Source organism: Boleophthalmus pectinirostris, unplaced genomic scaffold, assembly GCF_026225935.1.
Source record: "Boleophthalmus pectinirostris isolate CB_2022bp ecotype Guang Dong unplaced genomic scaffold, ASM2622593v1 HiC_scaffold_23, whole genome shotgun sequence".
In the NCBI taxonomy this organism is placed as follows: domain Eukaryota; kingdom Metazoa; phylum Chordata; class Actinopteri; order Gobiiformes; family Gobiidae; genus Boleophthalmus; species Boleophthalmus pectinirostris.
The window spans coordinates 26,209,945-26,230,923 of NW_026571207.1; the positions used below are offsets into that span (position 1 = coordinate 26,209,945).

Sequence of the window (20,979 nt, forward strand, 5' to 3'; positions counted from 1 at the left end):
TAATGTTGTATGTCCGGACAACTTCGCTATCATTGACTTTATTTGGTTCAATTTATGTTTAAAACCAGGAAAATATAAAGTTTTAATGTGCCTAAAATACTGTTCAAGTTAATAAATAGAGGCAATTTGTTTTGCTTTATTTTGAAGGATTCTGACCGGATGTTGTCTACTCTCGCTGCGCTGAGTGAGTGGCGCGCTGACAGCAGCACACCGCCAGGGAGAGCACAGTGGAAAACCAGCCGGGAGCGAAAATGTGAAGGTGCAATCTGACTGAGCAGCATTGTGTTGTCACTGGCGTCTGTTTCCATGAAAAGCCACACCACACAGCAAGAGCGGGAGCTACACTTTGGGATTTACAAACACTCATTTATTTTTTAATCGGTACATTTCATGCTCTTTGGAACACCTTTTTTCTGGATTTGGACTGCGCGCAGTGCCACAGAGATGGAGTGAGCAAAGCATCAATTAGCAGGTTTACTGTATCACTATTTATGCAACTGGGAAGGGGCAAACTGCTCCAAGGAGGTCGTCTCGAGCTGTATGGGATTGTTTTTGACGGGGACGCTTTGTTTCCGATAAGGACGCATTGGGCATCATGAGTTCCACTGGTAAGTCTATCCATTCTTGCGCGCTCTGCTTGTGCACTTGAAGCGTTAAGGACAATACCTATGGATAATAGTAATGAGCAACCACCCACTGTGAATAAAAGCTTAGGCAATTAGCAGTACAGGCTTACCAGGTGTAGTACAAGAAGCCTTTACGCACGACACGCTTAGGTAGTTTCTATTTCTTATTCTTATTTTCAACCATTAATTCACATTTAACTGTAAAATTGTATATGACTGGATGCTATTGTGGTAAACACGTAGTAAGGAGCGTTCTACAAATAGTTTCGCCCACTAATCTGGATAATAGACTTGGGGCAGGTTTAGGGAGGATAGTTGTGCTAAGAATATCTTGGAGGTGAAGTGGCGTTTGAGTACAGAAGGATTTTTTGCATTCTTGTTTAACTTAACAGCTGTTGCTTCCTTGGTCCCTCCCAAATTCTGCTTGCCTTTTCGTCTCCTCTCTCTCTTTTTGCCACATGTATGTTACTAGTGAGAGACCATGCATATAAGAATGAGACCACCCATATTTCATTCAGCTGTTCATAGAAGCCCACCTGTCTCGATTCTCGTGGGACACGGTTGGTGTCTCCCCGTGTGTCTGCTCTGCTTGTACAGTGATAAGGCGCATGAGTGAGTTGGACAGCTTCAGGGCTTCATGGTTTGACCTTACTATCAGCTGACCCCGATCCTCCGTCAGCTGAATCAGGCTTTTCCCTTCAGGGCGGCCGTTTAGACGTGGTTGTTAACTTATGTGTTAGAGATGGAAATCTGAGGAAACACGTGTACACTGGTAGAGGGGAGATTCTTATGACTCTTAAGGATTCAATAATGTTAAAAAGTTGTTTTAAAAATGTAATAATGGTGGGTGAATGCTTTGTGTTAAATGAAAATATTCTATAAGCAGCTGCAGAATAACTAGGTTACTCCATATCGTATTAGAAGGTTCACTTAATGTCATTAAACTGATCCATACAATACAGGTCAGATCTGTGGAGAGGTGATGCTACTTACAGTAAGAATGTTTTTTCAAGGTTTTTATGTAAAAAAAAAAAAAAAAAAAAAAAACATAACATAACATAACATATAATATACCATATAGCTTTTCAAAAACTGAATCAAACCCCATGGACATTGTTGTTGGAATTTTAGTATGCTACATAGTCAGCGAAATGTAGGAAGAAATTCATGGAAAAAGAGATAACATTGACTTGACAAAAACAACTTTCCGCCTAAAATGAATAAATGAATACAAAAGTTACATGTTGTAGAATAAATTGTAGTAGAATATTGTGATAGTGTCGTCCATTTCAGTCTAGTACAGTCCAGTCTGACTATGTTTCTGTTGTAGGGAGTATTATACCTCTGATGACATTGGCCAAGATAACACAGACAGAGCTGGAAGTGTACCCCAAAACATAAATGAAATCTACAATACATTAAAAAAGCTCACTACTTTATAACACCTAGGCACTCTCCTCAGAGAGTCTGTCTGAATTTTGTGTATAAATTCTTCTTTGCACTTTTTAGCAGTATTCCCTGTCACAGCTGTTATTATTAGCCTAACAAAAAGATCTGCATCAGTCAAACCCTAAGGCAACAGTACATTCTGTAACTGTCAAAAGGCAAGTTGAAGTTTACTTAAGTACATCAGGTCACATCCTCTCTGTCCTCTCCATTTTGACTGAAGAGACGAGAGATCTCTGCATCATTCATAACACAATCTACTCTGTTGTTGTGGGCTGCTACATTATTCATCCAATGCTCCAAACTCTCTGAGACTTGTCTGTCCATGGGTAGGGCTGGGTAGGGCTTAAATGGTCAGTGGTTTCTTTTAGTTAAACAATTGTTCTATTAGTCAACTATTTTTGAGATTATAAAGGATTTTTATGGACAACATCAGGGCTGTAGGAAGTAGTAGTCAGTGATTAATTGGTGTACCAGTTTTAGGATTAAAGAGCTTACGCTGTTTTCTGATCTATCTTATGATGTTGTTTCCTCGTCAGAAACATACCCCGAGGTGTGTTTTCTTTCATTCACACATGTTTAACACACAAACCCTGCATATTTAGGCTGAGTTCTTCTCACAACCTTAAAACACTCTTTGTGATGTCATGTGGTAATACAGGAAGTGCCCCACTGTGTTTTTAAACTCCATATACCTTCAATGGAATCATTTGGATCATTTCAGCCTGTGTATGTTTTTGAGGAGGTAACAACATTATAACATGGGAGTCCAGTTTGCATAATAAGTTTAATACTATTTTGCTAAGCTTCCTAAGTGTGTCTAAATGGGAGAGGCAGAATTGTGTGATTTAAAAAACATGTGGTCAAACAGGATACTAGCAGCACTGTGTGATTCTACTGTATTGTACCTGTGGTTTGACCTCAGAGTGTCACCTGGGCTGGGGCAGATGGTGCAGTGACAGGCTATGAGGCGAGTGTAGCAGGCTGGAGAAATAGCAGCAGACCACCACACACATGTCCCCTTTGCTCCTGGAACATGTGAACATGAATGGGCCTTTTGAGCTGTGCACACTCCAGGCTTTACTGACTGTGAAAACCTGCTGGCAACTTACACGCAATTACATCTTAAAGACACAGTATGTAAATTTTTTGCCCCAAAAATAAAAGCATGTTTTTTTTTTTTTGTTTGTTTGTTTTTCTCATTTTGGTTTTATTTATGGCAGTGAAAAAAACAAACGTGTGTCCCTACTTTGGGCAGGCTTGCACAAACTTGACTCTTATTTGGTGGGAGGGCCTTCTTCTGCTTGTTCCCATGGGAATGTTGTTCCTTTGGCTATAATCCTCAACAGTATGGCATAACATGTATGTATGTCCGTGGGCAATGCTCTCAAGTACATTTTTAACTTTCTAGCTCCATGGAATTACACAGGTGATATACCCCGTCCAGAAAGTTACATACTGTATCTTTAAGTTATGTTGAGGGTCTTATCTCTCATAGTTGTTATTCCAGCTTTGTTTGGCTCTGTATTTTGTGTAAGTATCTAATTTTCCATCCAGTTGGAGAATGATATTTAATCTTCTTAATGGTGGGGTGACAGTCTTCCAATTATCACTGCATTAGGAGTGGCTGGACCCTTGGCCACAATGAAAATCTGCTCTGTATTGTGTTTAAATCATTTAGCTGAAAATAATTAATATTTTGAAGGCCAAAACTCCTGGTCATCTTTGTATCTTTTCTAAACTCTAAATAGAGAGTGAAGAAACTCAAGTTCTTCTTGCTGGCAATAACTGAAGTCAGGTAGTACATTTATATCATACGCCATACAACTGAACAATAACTCATCCTTGTCTAATAGATAACCCTATGTCCTGTCAGTCACTTCTTATGAGCTCTTATATATAGCTGAGAAACATTCGTGTTACTATATGTCTGTATATGTCTTTTATCTTTACTTCTACATATACATTTATATAATTATGCCTTATTTGACTCCAGTCTCTTGCTGTTTACTTATTTTGAATGTAGCCTGTGATGTGTGAGCTGCTGTGTCCAAATCATTTCACTTCTCAATCAATAAAGTTTGTCCAAGTAAGTCAAAGCAGCAAGGTAAGAGATATAACTGAACATAGCTGAAGATGGTGTTTTTGTGTTACTAATAGGCTTACATTAGAAAGAAAGTTCAGGTTTGTCAGTTTTTCTGTGGTTCTGAGCTATAAAATTGCAGTACAAATCACAAAAAATCCCCAAATTGTAACTTCCTCAATAGATTCATTGTGTGTGCTGTGTGGTTTGTACAGCGAGTAGGATCCTGGGGAGAGCTAAAACACATGTTGATCAATACAGCGATCATTGAGCTCAGGGACTAGAGAAGAATCTGTGCACCACTATATCAGAAGGCACTGACACCTCACACTCTCTGTTATAGAGCCTTTAACTAAATCCTCCACTCACATCCACCACTTTGCCATTATGTTAATGTGGATAGTATTTATAGTTAGTGCAGGTACAGTGAGTATTTACATTTACTACAGTTACAGTGAGTATTTACAGTTAGTACAGGTACAGTGAGTATTTACAGTGAGTACATTTACAGTGAGTATTTACAGTACATCCACTTACTAAGCAGAAATGAGATTGCAGGGGACATAAACTAAGATGCCACTATTAATTATGTGAGCCTAGCAGCTTGATAGGGCAATCCAGTTTATCAAGATGTTTAGAAGCACAGTTTTATGCAAATTCTTGGACAGGTTTTGAAGAATGGTTGTGAACAATGCTGAGGAAGGAATGTGCAAGAAGGTTGGAGCATTAGATTGTCACTAGATTTCGGAGAAACAGTTGTATCACATTTCAAAACTACTGCTTTTGGAATTAGATCAGCTATTTATATTAAAGATTCACAATTCACAATGTCCAAGTTAAACATGTTCAAGGTGACAGTAGTTCAATTGGTAGACTGATCTGAAGGTTGGCAGTTCATTTCCTGCTCTCAACATAAATGTCATTAGTTGAGCGGTCAGATCCACCAGCTCGCAGGTTGGTGGTGTTTTTGGTCCAGCTTCCATAGATGAAAGCTGTTGTTGTATCTCTGGGCAAGACACTTATCACCTGCCTTACCCCCAGTGGCTGTGTACACTGCTGTATGACTGCAGGTGAGAGGTTCCTTGATGAAAAGCATCTGGGTGCTGTGAAGGTGGAAAAGTGCTATATAAAAATGTGACCATTCACCATTTCAGAACTATTAATTTTTATTAGATTTGCTATTCATATTTTAAATTCACAATTCTCCATGTTTAAGTTAAACACATCCAAAGTTTTATTGTTTCTACATTCAAAGAAAGATTTAGCTCATTGCAAACAACATTGCATTATAATTGCAACAATTGTAACTGTCAGTTTGATTTAGTTGTGGTTTAGTTGTAGTTGTGAACCTGAAATTCCACAATTTAGAGAGAGAAAAAAAAAGCAAAATTAATTGCATAAGATCTGCTGTTCCAAGAAGGAAAAAAAAATTTTTAGACCAAAGGACAGTGTATGATTCATCTTCTGGACCTCTCAGACAGTGACAGAAAGCTCTAAAAATAATAGATTTTCTTGACTGTCCCTGTGTCAGTGTGAGCTGTGAGGAGTGTGAACACAGGTAGACAGGGATACGCACCAAATCCTATATGATCCTGTGTACGCAACTGCCTCATCTGGAGAGAGGTTCACCCAGAGCCAAACACAATTTATCACTCTCTCCGCCAGACGCCTTAGTTCAATAACAAGGTGAACAAAAGGGGGGAGACAAAGACCCCCAGCTGCAGGCCCATGCTGCTGGTGGTGCTGAATATCTCCACTCAACTTGTGTGTGTAATTACAGATACAGGCGGTAATTGGTTTGCAGCACAATACACAGAACATATGCAAATTTAAGGGTCACTTTTCTAAGCAAAATTGAACAAAAGCTTGCACATTGTAATGCTTTTACTATCACATTACAAAGTACAGTATCAGATGTATACATTACTTTTCTTTTGTAAATTAAAAGTGCACTATATGTAACTTTTCATGTAGAGTACAGTATACAGTATAGTACACCACCAGCTTTTTTCATGGATATGTTATTGCTTTGCCAGGAATGTCTATCTTGCATTAATTCAATTACAGATGTTTTAATTGCTACCTAATACCTTGAAAAACATGGTTGCCTACTGTTAGCAGTTTTGCCTCTCCACAGATCTAATCTGTAACTTGTTATCAGCTTAATGTCATACTGCATGTGAAAAAGGCCAAGCAATAACATCTTCATGGAGACAAGTAGGGTCCTCCAGCAGGAAAGTTACATAGTGTACCTTTAACTTGATATTTTATTTTTTAGATCACAGCAGAGCATGCATCCTGTTTTCTGCTGTAAAGTACCTTGATATTTGACAAGAATTACAGATGCCTACACTTTGTAGGTATCCTTGCTTGAAACAATAAGTGGACATTAAACTGGGACCAACATTTGCCATTGTCACTTATATGTTAATGTGATATTGAGCTTCCCTTTTAACAGCTTGAAAATGTAATCTTTTTAGAACAAATGATGTATATGAGAGCACTGTAATATTGTGACTATATCATGTGATGTCTTGGAGGCGTTCTCGTTACGACCTTGACTTCTGAGAGGATTGAATGATCATCCAGCCGTCAGCAGCCGTTTGACCCCGTCTTCTCTCTCTCTCTCGCTCTCGCTCTCTCAGGAGTGACAGTGTGTTTGTGACAGACTGGACAGTATCATGGCGCTGATAAATGCCCCTATCCAAGGTCCTGACAGAGATTGACGAAGATGAGATGGAGGTTGGGACAGAAGAGGACTGGTTTTAATATGGTCAGAGAGGACTTGTAGGTCAGAAGAATGTAAACCAGAACTAGGTCACCGCTTCTCAAACTGTGGTTTTGTTATAAGCTTTCTCATCACAAACATACCTGGAGCTGTGTTTTGGTTTTTGTTTTGTTTTTCCATTCAAACGTTAGGCTGAGTTCTTCCCTCAAACAACACACACTCTTCCATCTTGTGATGTCATAGGGTAATACAGTAAGTGGTCCAATTTGATTTTAAATACACCTTCACTAGAATCATTTGGATCATTTCAGTTCTGGAAATGCCGATCTCTACTGAACGAAAGGTAAAAAGTAGCTGTTAACTTGAAAAACACCGCTTCATGACCTCACAAGACAGAGCATTTTGAGCTTTGGTGATGTAGACAGACTAAAAATAAATGGGTAGTCAAACATGTGTGAATGAAACAAAACACAATTCTAGGTCTGTTTTGATGAGTTAACAACATTGTAACATGTCTTAAAGCTCACAAGAGTCAATTTCTTGTAATATAGGACCTTTAATCTACATTGTTGTTGTGTATACTGATGCTTGTGTGTAAAATTTGAGAACCACTGAACTAGGTTTAACTGACCACCATGCCCAAAGTGCACCTCTATGAAGAAATGTATTTGCTCACTTTTGATTTAGAGCCAGTATCTACCGTCCAGATTGTCTATTGCTCCTTAAACAAAGTTTGATACTGACATCTGCAGACCCTTAGCACCAGATTATAGGAGATCCTCTGATTTGGCCATGTTGTTTGGATCATTTATTCTCTATGTTTGAAAAAGCTTTCATACCAATGGAGGCTTCTGATTGTCCTCTGCCTTGTTTTGTCATTTGGTCCTCTTCTGGAACCTTAAGAAACTGAGCTTTTATACATCTGTATATGCTATCCTTTGGGGAAAGCAGGAATCACAGCCCAACAGTACTAGCAGAACTTTTTTTTTTTTTAAATGAGGTAGTGTGACTTTTGTCATATGTTAAATATTTTGTTAAATTTTTCACAGTTTTACAATAACTGAATTAAATGATGCAAAATCATACTGAAATGCCTCTGCCACTTAAATGGCTGAGGCATGGTTGCTTGTATGGTAGTTGGGTCACTAGATTCACTAATATCAATTCAGCAATAACAAGCCTGTCTTTTGTAAATGATAATAAATGTCTGACTTGATGTTGAAGTTATGTTTTTGTGTGTTGAGTGTGTGTGCACATGGTGGAACATTAATTTGTGAATTTGTTTTACCATATCAACCAGCCCTAGTTGCACGCATACATAACAGAGCATATTCGAAGAGAAAAACCTGTGCTTCTTCTCAGAATAACTACAGAACATCACAAGGCTACCGGGCTGTTTCCATTGATTCAAAGTGATTCATTGTTCATTCGTCACAACTGATCTCCCAGCATGCCTTGTGACAGGGCTGTGAGCGCGTTCCTCCCCCCTCGGGACGCTCTCTGACCCGGGACCTGTTCTTATCGGCTGTCTGCTCCCCGCCGGCTATGGTCTCATGGGATATTAGCTGCTTATTCCAAATGGTAGATAGTAACACCTGTAGTCCTGAGGCTGTACTTGTGATGCCGAAGAGGAGAGGAAGAGGATGTTGGAGGATTGGAGAGGTCTTTAATTGGTTTAGATGAGCAGGGCACATGTTACAATTGGATAAAGTTATTTAAGTACCTGATTCCTAAGCCTGCAATTAAGCCTCAAGTAGCATGCACAAATGTCTGTCCTGTTGTTCATTCTTCTATAACATATTGTATTGAAAGGTGCACTATGTAACTTTTCTGATGGAGGGTCCATCAAATGCTTTTCTTCTGCCTGAAATGTTCCACAGTCTGATATTAAACAGCTCTACCTTACATTTACAGGTGGTTTTATAGCTCATATTCTGACATTCTGACTGTGAGCGCGGTTGCCTCTCCACTGATTTGACCTGTAACTTGTCTGGTTTAGTCTCCATGAAGATAGAATAACAACTCGACGGAGAAAAGTATTTGACAGAGCCTCCCACCAGAAAAGTTACATAAAGCCCCTTTATAGTTTACAAGGTTTTTTCTAGCTACTTTGGGCTTGGTCGGATGCAGCTGAATTTCAAGTTTGTTTCATAACTTCAGATGACATCTGCCAACCACTCATTATCTAAATGCTTAGATTTTTATATAGCGCTTTCCACTTTCAAGGCACTCACAGCACTTTACATCAAGGAATCACTCACCCAGTCACACACCAGTGTGCGCAGACACTGGGGTCAAGGGGGTTAAGTGTCTTGCCCAAGGATACAATGGCAGCATTCATCTGTTGGAGCTGAAATTGCACATCAACCTGTGAGTCAGTGGATCTCAGCCAGTGATGTTTAGCACTTGAGGTAAAGATTATAATAAATATGTTCATAAAGTGATATAATAATAATATAATAATAATAATAATAATAATAATAATAATAATAATTAATTATTATTATTATTATTATTATTATTATTATTATTATTATAAAAACAACAAAAAAATCACTGTGGTTCAACATTTCTATAAACGTTTAAAATCTAGCCTTTTCCTTCAGCATCGGTGGATGTTTTCTAACCAGGCTCTGATATTATTATAGCTGAGTCATTTTTATTTACCAAAACTACTGTGGTTAATCAAAATTTTTCCAGTTAAATAACTCTTGTCCCCAGTTGCCTCCTTACAGTCTATATGCAAACCTTTAAAAGATCTACAAGACTGTGAACACTCCCTCCTCCTGAGAGCTTCACTTTAACATAATTGATTGCTGTTAACAAATGCCTCTCGGTTTCCTGTGCCGGACACTTTCATGCTGTGTACCATTACTGGCTCTTATCTTTCATTCACTCTTGGCGGTCAGATTTGCTCATTGAAGTCCAACGCTGGTTGCTTTTCCCTAGTCCTGAGGAAGGGTGTGGCAGTATTTTGGCCAGTGGCACTTATCACACAGGGCAGAGGGTCCCAGAGGAGGGGCCCACAGTGTGAGACGAACAATGACTTTAAGTGTCAGGGATTTGGGAGTGGGAGTTAATCACGGGAGCATGTTTCCAGCGCCTACGGTCAGATTTGTATCAGGAAAATAAACAAGTAGATCCGTGGGCGCTGTGGCTCACTCTGCACACTGGGGAAAACTATTGCTAGACTTCTAAGTGCTGGAAGTCCTTTTGGGATTATTCAGAGAAATAGAGTCTGGAGTTCTGTCACACCAAACCTGCGCTGCTTTTAAGAGGAATACTTTGGTTTAATAATATGCTGATACCCTACATTAGAGATGGAATGATATGGCCGATATTTGGACTTATTAGCGTGTTGACTGTCTACCTTAAATCTCCAGCACAGGCAGATATTCTGTTTTGGTCAATTTGCTGCCTAAAAAATAGACACAAAGCTTTGTTTTAACCCTTTAATACGAACAACGAATAACTGTACAAACTGAGACTACACAGCCTTCTCAAAAGTTTGTGGTAAAAAGAGTTGTGGGTTAGTTTGTTTAAAAAAAAACTTAAATAGCATAATTTGAGGAAAATTATCCAAATCTGGCCTACATATCTGCCCAAAAATGTCAGCAAAGTTTATGGTTTCTCTGAATTTGGTCGATCTCTTCCTGATATTATCCGATACCAGTGCAGAGACTGAAAACAGCATTTATTTCCTTTTAAACTAAAATAAAATTAGATGTTATTTATCTCTCAAATAACTACAACTACAAACATTCTGAGACTATCTGGGCCAACTACAACCAGAAAATATTATTATATTACATAATTTTATATGTCCAACCGGGATATTGGCTGAATCGATATTTGGAATCTGGTATCTGATCTTGCATATTTTTCAGTATCAGCACCAATACTGGAGGAGTACTCAAATCTGTACTATTACTTCTATTGTACTTGGTTAAAAATTGATTGAAAGTGTTTGTTTTGTGTTATACTTGCCTCAGAGGTCGAGTTAGTGTCCTTCCTCCCTCCTCACATGCATACATTTTGAGCGTGTCCATAACTTTAGAATAACTTTCAGAAGTGAAGTAGGAGTGAAATGTCAGTGCTTAGTCAATAATAGCAGCGCTTACACCACTTTTCCTGGGTTTGCCATTGATAAAATACTTTATTATTAGATTCATACAACGTGCAACAGTCTGATTTTGTCTCAAGGTTCTGCTTTTACAACGTAAGGAAAGAAAGAATAATATGCTCACAAATAAGCACCCCACCTATGAAATGAATATGAAATTGTCATTGTCTGAACCAGCTGAAAAATGTCTCGGTTGTGTCTAGAAGTGCTGTAATCAATGAAAACATGATCAAATGTAAAATGATCAAACTTTTTATATGGTTTCTGTGTGAACTTTAAAAGTGCACTGTGTAACTTTCCTGAAGGAGGGTCCATCACCCGCTTGTCTGTGATTATGTTATTTCTTTGTCTAAAATATTCCACAGTATGGCATTAAACATATATATCTTGCATTCATCCAATTAAAGTTGTTTTGATTGCCTTAAAATACATACATTCTTACTGTGAGTGAGAGCACCTCTCCATAGACCTGGCCTGTAACTTAGCTTGGTAGCACGATATTGTGGCACATTCCAGGCAAAGCAATAACATCTCCGTGGAGACAAGCACCAGAAAAGTTACACAGTGCACCTTTAAACTCTACTTCACTACACTTTTATGTTATTTTTCTGTGATTGAGACATTTCTTCTTTTCATTTATTTCTAATCCAAGACTATTTTAAGACCCGCCCTGTGCTATAGTCCACATCTGTCTGTCTCACATGGAGCATAATGAAGTGTGCAGATGGCTCCTCTCGCCTGACGCTGCAGTGGCGCTTATATGAGTGGGTGAAAAATAGAAAGCCCAGAGCTTATCCACTTTAGAGGTGTCAGACAGAACAGCCTCAGAAGAAGTGCTAACAGAGATGCACACTCTTAGTACTGTGTGGACTGTAACAGCAGGCAGCCCCCACTACACTTAGCATCAAGGTTATCAGAGTATAAAGTACTATGTTGTAATGGACACTCACGAGATGTCTGTGCAGAGAAAAAGGTTTGCAGGATTGTAAAAAATATGTTCTATGGAATATTGGGAAAAAAATCATCTGAATATGGTAAAAGGTTACATTTTTATAGCAAAGGAACCACTCACACACACTCTAGGGGCAAGGTGGGTTAAGTGTCTTGTCCAAGGACACAACAGCAGCATTCATTTATGGGAGCTGGAATTGACAGCTCAAACCAATCATGTTTATGTTAAGAGCGAGATTTGAATCCTCAACTAATACAATTATTATCCCATGCATATTTTTATTGTGTTGCTGCTGCTGGGTAGTTTTGATAGCAGCCACCAGTTGATAGCCAATCCCAAGAGTTAAAGTAAACTTGAGTGTATGCTGACCAGTTAATCCATAATAGTCACATATCCAGGATGATTTCACCAATACAAAACATACTTTTTAAATAAATAAAATGCTTTTTTCTTTATTCTCCAGGCTTGATGAGCAGTGATCGCACCTCAGGAACGATCCGATGCCAGCGCTGTCGGGAGGTGTGTAAAGGAGAAGTGGTCCGAGTGCAAGAGACGCACTTTCACGTCAAGTGCTTCACATGCACCGGTAAGATCACATGAAGCCTGTATGTTATAGCTTATATTGCACAAAATTTACTCTTGTGAGCTTTAAGCTTTGTTAGAATGTTTTTATCTCCTCAAAAACATACCTGGAGTGTTTTGTTTCATTCACACATGTATGAATGACCTTTTATTGTTAATCTGTCTTCATCTCCAAAGCTCACAATGCTCTGTTCCACCTTGTGATGAATGGGTAGTTTTCAAGTTAACAGCTTCTTTTACCCTTTGTTCAGCAGAGATTGGCAATTCCAGGACTGAAATGAGTGAAAGTGTATGTAGTTTAAAAACACAGTGGAGCACTTGCTGTATTACCACATGACATCACAAGGTGGAAGAGTGTTTTCAGTTTGAGAGAAGAACTCAGCCTATATATGCAGGGTTTGTGTATTAAACATGTGTGAATGAAACAAAACACACCTCTGTGTATATTGTGTAGTATTGGCCCCTTAACTGTGGCCTGGGTGGACCTAGTTATGGAGGCTGGTGGAGTTTTGTGGAGTGAGATGGGATTCCTGTGGTAATGCGTGTGTTTCGCTCACTTCTTCATCCTGTGATAGATTTACTGTCTGTTCATCCATTCTGCTTAAACCTGTGGAACTGTGGTCCAAGGTGGGGAGCATGGGGAGGAGGATCAGAGGTGCCTTGCGGTAGGGTCTCTCTACAGGGGCATGTTGCGGCCCTTACAGCTCAGAGGGGACACTCTCTCCTCTGTATGTCACATATAGAACTAGCTTTGGTGAGTTACAAGCATAGACTGCATAAAGAAGTGACTAAGTGAATGTGACGTTCAGCTCCAGTTAAAGGAAGCTCATGAGGCCAGCAGTTATAAGGGCAAATTTGGAGCCAAATTCTGTATTAGGAATAGGAATTGATTTATGGACAATAAAGCAAAATAAAAACGCAAGGACCATGAAGAGTAAAGCAAATTAGAAATGTTGATGGAGCCGGAAGCAACCCATGTTCACTTCCTATTTGGAACTCAGTGGGTTAGCTTTGTCCATTTAAATATAGTCTATGTTTACAAGCAGTAAGGCCCAGTCTCTTTTGACAATCCAACTAATGCAAAACAAATGTATGCAATTAATATTGAGCCAAAATATTATTTTTGAAATGCTGAACAACATTTTCAAGTTGAGACGACCTTGGGTTAGGCACTGAGTTATCTCCACTATACTTTTAGCACTAAGTTGTTGATATGAGAATAAAAAAAAAAAAAAACATCCATTGAAATATAATCTAATCTACAATCTAATCTAATAATGTCAGGTTATTTCGTGTCATTAGCTGGATGGATTGTCTCATTTTCTCATATGTTAAGTTCATTTGGAAAGAAGAAAGTGTAGAAATCTTGCTATTGGGTTTGTATAAATAATAGTGTAATAGTAATACAAAACTAAGATCCAAAATGTCCCATCTGAAGACGTGCTGGTGACAGTGCAGTTATTTGTGCAAGTCAGAAAGCCAATAAGCAAAGAATGTTATCTGTGATGGCCTGAAGCATGAGGGCACAGTATTATGTAAATAGTACCATTTGTAAACCAAAGATGCACTTGAGGCTTTCTTTTTATAGCCAGTAACAGATGGCTTTGTACAAACGCTACAATCAAATGATAATAAAGCATTGCCCTCATCTAATTATGCTCTGTTTTGCATGTTTATGAGCTATGTTAAGAAAATGGGATCACTAAACTTGTCAAGTCAATATTGCTCTAATCTCTACACTTAGACAAGGCATTTTGAACAAAAGATGATTTTTTTTTCTCAATGTCATAACCAACCAACTATTTCTGCAGGATTCCATTGTTATACTCTATATTCTGAGCTGATATGTAAAGCCAACCGGCCAAATAATCTTTACACGTCTTCCTTTTCTTCACATAAAACAAGTTAAAAGTATATTAAACTTTTTGTAAGAACTAAAATACAGTATCCTTTCTTGTCATTGGATATTGTGTGAATCATTTCCTACTTTCATCTATTGACTGTTTTGTTGCTCTGGCCTTGTGCATAAGCTGTAAAGAAACGATGAAAAAAAGAAATCTGAGTTCAGAACGCAGACAAAAAAAGCGCCTTGAAGAATCTACAGTAAAGACTCAAGAGTGTTAGACCAAAGTTCAACTAGATTTATTCATTTAGGTTCATCTTGTGGGAGGCGTGCGGTGTGCTGTTCAGGAATTGAACCCTCAACCTAGCGCTCCTGTGAGGGACATGGCCTAGTATGAATATGATGTGTCAGTGAGTGTTGGTGATGGTGATGGATCAGATTGGCAGCCTCTCTTCTGTCAGTTTGTCCCAGGGCACCTGTGGATACACATTCAACTGAGTGTGGAGTGAGTCGTAATACAGAAAACTGATTAAAAGTCTATATGGTTTGTGTTCAGCAATTTAATATTGAAAGCCATTTTTATTAAGACTGAAGAAAAAACTTGTGCAGATCCATCAATATGAGGAAAAAGTTATTGTTTTTTATATATCACCCAGCCCCAGTGTATAGCTTTAATTTCTTTAACTATATAACACAATCCCACAGTTCTAAGCTCATTGAAAGTAGCTGCATTCACTGAGGCCTGTTCCTGTGAGGCTTGTTGTAAACACAGGCTGGTAGTGCACGTGTACGGCCTTACTCGTGCACGCCGCAGACTCGAGCTGTGGTTGTGAAGCGTTGCTGTGGAAACGGCGTGGAGGGGCACCCGGGCCCTGGTTGGTGGATATTCTCAGCATCTCTATGGTCCCTTCGGCCAATTGGAAGCCTTGATTTCATGCCCCAGAGAAAAAAGGGGGGTGAACACAGGAAGCGAGGGAACAGGAGAGGAGGAGGGGGATGGGGTGTTTGTCGCCTAAACATTACATCATCATATTAATAACAAACTAGTGAAAGACCTGTTGTAGTCCATCAAGGGTTGTCAAAAGTATCAGTACACAGATTGACACATAGATATCAATACTAAAACTAAAATCAAAACTATAGTAAATACTCATTAGAAAAAGTACTGATGTTGAAAATAATGCAAATTTGACAAAATGGGACCTTTCAGTTTGGTCAAAAAGACTCTCTCTTTTTTGAGCTGTGTAAAATTGATTTGTTTTGTTTTGTTTGATACATATTTTTGTATTGATATTTTGCTAATTATTGTTCTTTATTGTATTATTGTTAAAGGTGCACTATGTAACTTTTCTAGTGGAGGGTAGGTCACCTGCTTGTCTCAATGGGGAGGTGTTTGTTTTTGCCTACATGTTCCAAAGTACTTAATTAAACTTATCTATTAGTACAGAGTCCTGACTTGCATGTTTCATTAAGGTATATTTGAGCAATAAAACACATGTTGTTGAATAAATGTAAAATATATATGCTTTATGCCACACTGTGAAAGATTTTAGGTAAATCACTAACGTCAAACATGTAGTGGTTTAGTGCACCTTTATAATTTTATTATCAGTGGAGCTCAACAGACCATAGACTTTCTGAAAAAAAGTTAGCTATGTGGTAACTCATGGCCACAAGACCTATAATTTTATTCAAAATATCTTTCTGAAATGTTACCACTAAGTTATTAAAGCATTTTGCTGAATCGTGCATAGCTGGTTAGCCTCTGTGATGCTTTTGTACTCTTAATATTTGATTTTTTCTAAATGTCTATGAGAAAAATGAATGGAGAATTTACTTCCAGAGTTGGATGAGGCAGTCACTGTTGAGCTCCATATCAAAATCAAAATCGTTACTGAGCAAGCCTTTTCCTTAGTGACAAAATCAAGTTTAATTTGAAGTATTGTGACAGCACCTATGTTCGTGCAGTAATGAGTATCTGACTGTGTGGGGTGCATTGTATTGTGTAGCACCTTTTGAACAACTCAGCTTTTCATTTTCCAGAGAGCTCTCCCCAAACCTATACTTCCCATGAGGCCATTGGGCACCCATTGTGTGTCCAGATTCTGCCACATCCCTGCCCATATTATGCTGTCCTGTATGGGGCCTCTGCACAGACAGCAGTTTTCTAAAGCTTGTATTGTTCCCTATGTGAGCCCTCACACAAAAAACATGTATGTTCAATTGGACTTTCCATACACTGCCTTTGTTTTGGCTCACGTGTTAAGGGTCTTTGTGCAATAGGATGAGTTCACGTGACATCAAAACATGTATCTAATCTATAGTTTAAAACAGAGCTGAAGGACATGTCAGAATCCAATGGGGGAATTTGCTATTTAACTCTCAGGTTGTAGATTTGTTTACCTGCTTTATGGTTAATATCTCTACTGGGCCTATCCACCAGACACCAAAACTATCACAAAGTTCAAGTTCAATTTAAATTACGTTTTTCACAATACCATCAGATAGTGGTGCCAATATTCAACTCTAAATTCTTGAATGTTGTAAGATTACTATTAATGTGTGAATGTTGTAAGATTAATATTACAGGGTTGTGGTGCCATTCAGAGACAAGAAATATTGATAAATCATTTGAGCTTTTCTATTTTGGATTTTTCTTTCAAAAACAGTGAATCTCCCATAGACTTACTATACATAGGCCCTTCCTCACCAACTGAGATCATGACTTAATCAAATTCCATAATGTGGAGGGTTGTGGCCATATTCGCTTGTCAAAACCTGATCCTGTTAGGTCTCAGATGTTAAGCAAAGCAGGGCCTGGTTGGATGAGAGACTGCTGGGAAAATCAGGTGCCCCAGTGGGGTGCCATTTGCAAAAACTCATTGTTGTGTCCATAGGCAAAGCACTTCACCCACATTGCCTAGTGGTGTGTGCGTGAGTGGTGGTGGTGGTCGGAGGGGCCAATGGCTCAGTCTGTCCGTGTGCTATATAAAACATACATTATTATTATTATCAGGGGCTGTTCTAGGAGAGGGGCTACAGGGACCCTGGCCCTACCTCTACACTGATTGGCCCCTGAAGTGCCCCTGTTCTGGCAATCAACTGATGGGAAGAACAACCAGAGAATTCAATGATCACTGATTTCACACCCAAACTCTTGGTGGCAGTAGACCTATTACATCAATACAGCTTAATGGGAGAAGAAAAAGACCTGTGGAGGGCTTTTTTTTTTTATTTATTTTTTTTCTAGCTATGCTGCTATTTGCACCGTACTGAATAAATAATTTGTGTGCTTGGATGTACCCTGTAATGTGGCCCCTTAATGGCCCCTGTTTCAAGAAATATCCTAAAACTGTCACTGATTATTAGTATTATTATTGTTATGTGAACTCAGCCTATTGCTTTTTTTAAGTGATATCATGCTGGGGGTGTTCTACATGTATGTCTATGATAGAATGTTAAGTTAACATGGAGACACAATGAGCATCTTAGTATACACTGTTAAAAATGTTTTGAGATAACTATTTTCAGAAGCCTGTGCTCAAAACAAGCATCTGCACTCTAGTTTAGGTGTTTGATTTTCAACAAAAACGATGACAGCGACTATCTGAAAAACTGTTGGCTAATGCTAGCAAGCTTGTACGGCTGTGATTTTATTTGTGAGAGACTTAACAGCGCAAATCATCTCACCGGTTGTAGTTCCAACTAAGTCAACTCTTTCTGGTCGTGTAAAATAATGCCCAGATTAAAGTCTAACTTGGGGAACAAAGCTTCAGACAGAGCGGTGTCTACAGTTAGCTTCACACCCCCAGGGAATGTTGTATCTATTGTAGCAACATTTAGTTTGCAACCAATCCAACTATGACGTTCATTGTATTTATTCTTCCATTTTCTATCTGTGGTCTTTTTTTTTTCTTCCCCGTTTTCTTTCTCCTGACAGTTACCCAAGCATGAAATCAATTCCTCATCTTGGGACAGTGTGACATTGGTTTGGGGTGCAGAGGTTTTGACAGTAATGGCTAAATTGTATTTTGTGGAGCTCTCTTTTGTCGGGATCTGATTGCTTTGCTGTTGGACATTTCTATGAACTGTGTGATCAGAGCGTTTTGTTTTTCTCAGCTGAAGATTTTCACAGATTTAGAGCTGACATTGACCTTCTTCTGCAATGGCATTTCAACTGGATGATGGCTTAATCTTTAAAACGATTGTGCAGAAATGTTTAAATTAAGTTATCTATTGATCCTTTCTCTGTTCTGCATTGACAACATGACACTGCATAGTTTGGTTTTAACAGGAGTGGGCCTATATTCTGCTCTAACTCCAGCATCCCTTTTATATTTTATTAGAATGTTAAAATGTATTAACTGACAGTTATTCTATTCCTTCTGTCACCATACAGTAAGCACTGATTTGACTTAAAGCTACATTGTGTAACTTTCTAGAGGAGGCACATCAGCTGTATGATTCCATGGAAACAGTTGCCTGACCAACCATTCCTTTTTACATTCTGTCAGAATCCAGAAGGGACAGGAACGGACAATAGAGCATGAAAATCCTCAGTGCAAACTTGAAATGCTAATATGTATCACGTATCTCCTCTCCAAAATGTTTGTAACATTCAGAACAAAACATATGACTTCTTTTACCTGAGATATGTAATAGATTCATGCTTCGATTGTTGATTCTGAGATTTATTTATTTTTTTTACGTGTAAGCAGTTTGTTGTTGACGTGAACTGACCATGTGTCTCTCTCTGATTGGTTAAGCTGCCTGTCAATCACGCTCTCTGAAATTGGGGAGACATGGTACAGCTCATGGTACAGCTCCAGATCCACTTGCCTTTGGAAAGTTTTGTGAAAGTGTGTGGTTCTGGCTGGTCAGGTAATGGAAACAGAGTCACTTACTTCCGGACAAGGCTCTCTATGGAGATGAATACATTTTATGCCACATTGTGGAATATTATAGCTAAAGAAACAGTGTTTTTGCAAGGCTAGGGGTCTGCAAAATACGTACATTATCAAAATAGTCTTGAGACCCTTTAGTAATGACTGCACTGGATGATAACACCATTGACAGTGCTTAAATTGAGTTGCTATTGCTGTTTGAATATGTCCGGGTAAAAGTACACATTATAGCTTTAAGCAGCCTGTCTATTTATCCCCTATGAGTCGTTTACAAGCCACACTGCTTTTACTTTCTGCCACATTAGTCATGTAAAGTAACACAACACTAAGCATGCTGTGTATTTAATCTGTAATTTGAACCCATGTGCACGACCACTGATTATAGAGCAACAACCATGCAATCAGTTCAGAAAAAGTCTGTGGAAAAAGGCAGAGGCTAAGGCCAGGTTACAGACTGTAGATGCCATTGCACTCCTGTGTGTTGCCGTGGGTTACGTGGTGGATAGATGGTAGTGGTGTTGTATTACCGGTAATATGGGGCTGACTGCTGCATACTGGCCTATAATGACACTGTGACCACATCCAAGCCATCCAAGTTTAATTGGCACTTTCGAATCCAAGAATCCACAAATCATACAGGGAAAATGGAAAATGAAAATAAGACAGAGTCAATATTCAGTATGACCAGTGCCAGTGCCAGTGCTTTTGATATTATGAAAAGCAGGAAGTGTGGAGCTACTGAGTATAGCGTTGCTCTCTGTGTCTGTTGGCTATTTTGGTGTCAAATTGAAACTGCCAAAGTCTGGGTTATTCTTCAAAAACACAAATCATATTTAGACTGAACACACACACAAAAAAAGGTTCAGTTGACAATTCATGATTCAGAAATAACTTTTGTCCTTTGTAACTTGTAATTTAACATCTTAAGTAATGACATCCGCATAGGCCTGTCACGATAATTACAGTTACAGAGTTATCCTTCAATTTATGTTAGATGGAACATTCATTTTAAGGGTCAATATTTATCGTGGGTAATTTTTTTATTACTAGTTGGGAACTTTTTGTTATTTTTTTGTTAGACGAATAGATTTCAGCTATAGAAGTTATAGAATATAACTCATTATAGCTACAAACTCACATTTAAAGTATTGTTCTGATATTTATTTATTTATTGCAGTTCATGCATTTTTAATCATAATATACATTTAGAATAGTTATTTTGGCATTAATTATAATACTTTAGGATTATTGTGTCAGTGGCATCAATTACTTTCAAGATTATAATTTATCCATCTTTTTTTCAGCAATATGTCGTACTTCAAAATTTGTTATCGTGACAGGCATACACCCACAATGTATGCTGTTCTTGTTTGTATATGGTCAGAAAAAGTTTTGATGATAGTTATTATGTCTTAGATATTTCTTGTATGAAATTCTATCTTAGTATTCCTAAGATATTTGTCCTTGATAGAAATTACGAGAAATTACATCACGTCCCATATCTAAAAAACAAATTGACAAACAGTATTTGCCCCAGTCATCAACTAAATCTGCCAAAATAACATAAACAAAATAAAAGTTCACATACAGTATTATATATATAGGCCTACTTATGATTTATTATGTTCATATAGGGTAATACTAATAATAAATAACCCTAAAAGTAGTCTATTTCTTTCTACAGCATAGGTT

At 38.3% G+C, this 20,979-nt stretch overlaps 1 protein-coding gene across 1 annotated transcript in view; it reads left to right on the forward strand.

Moving 5' to 3' along the window:
• The first annotated feature begins 332 nt into the window (after positions 1 to 332).
• Positions 333 to 20,979, forward strand: part of ablim3 (actin binding LIM protein family, member 3) — a 78,611-nt gene continuing 57,964 nt past the window's right edge. Inside the window, exons 1-2 of the mRNA XM_055158850.1 lie at positions 333 to 608; positions 12,422 to 12,544. Of these exons, the coding sequence (XP_055014825.1) occupies positions 596 to 608; positions 12,422 to 12,544 (136 nt within the window). The 5' untranslated portion in view covers positions 333 to 595. The remainder of the gene's footprint in view (positions 609 to 12,421; positions 12,545 to 20,979) is intronic.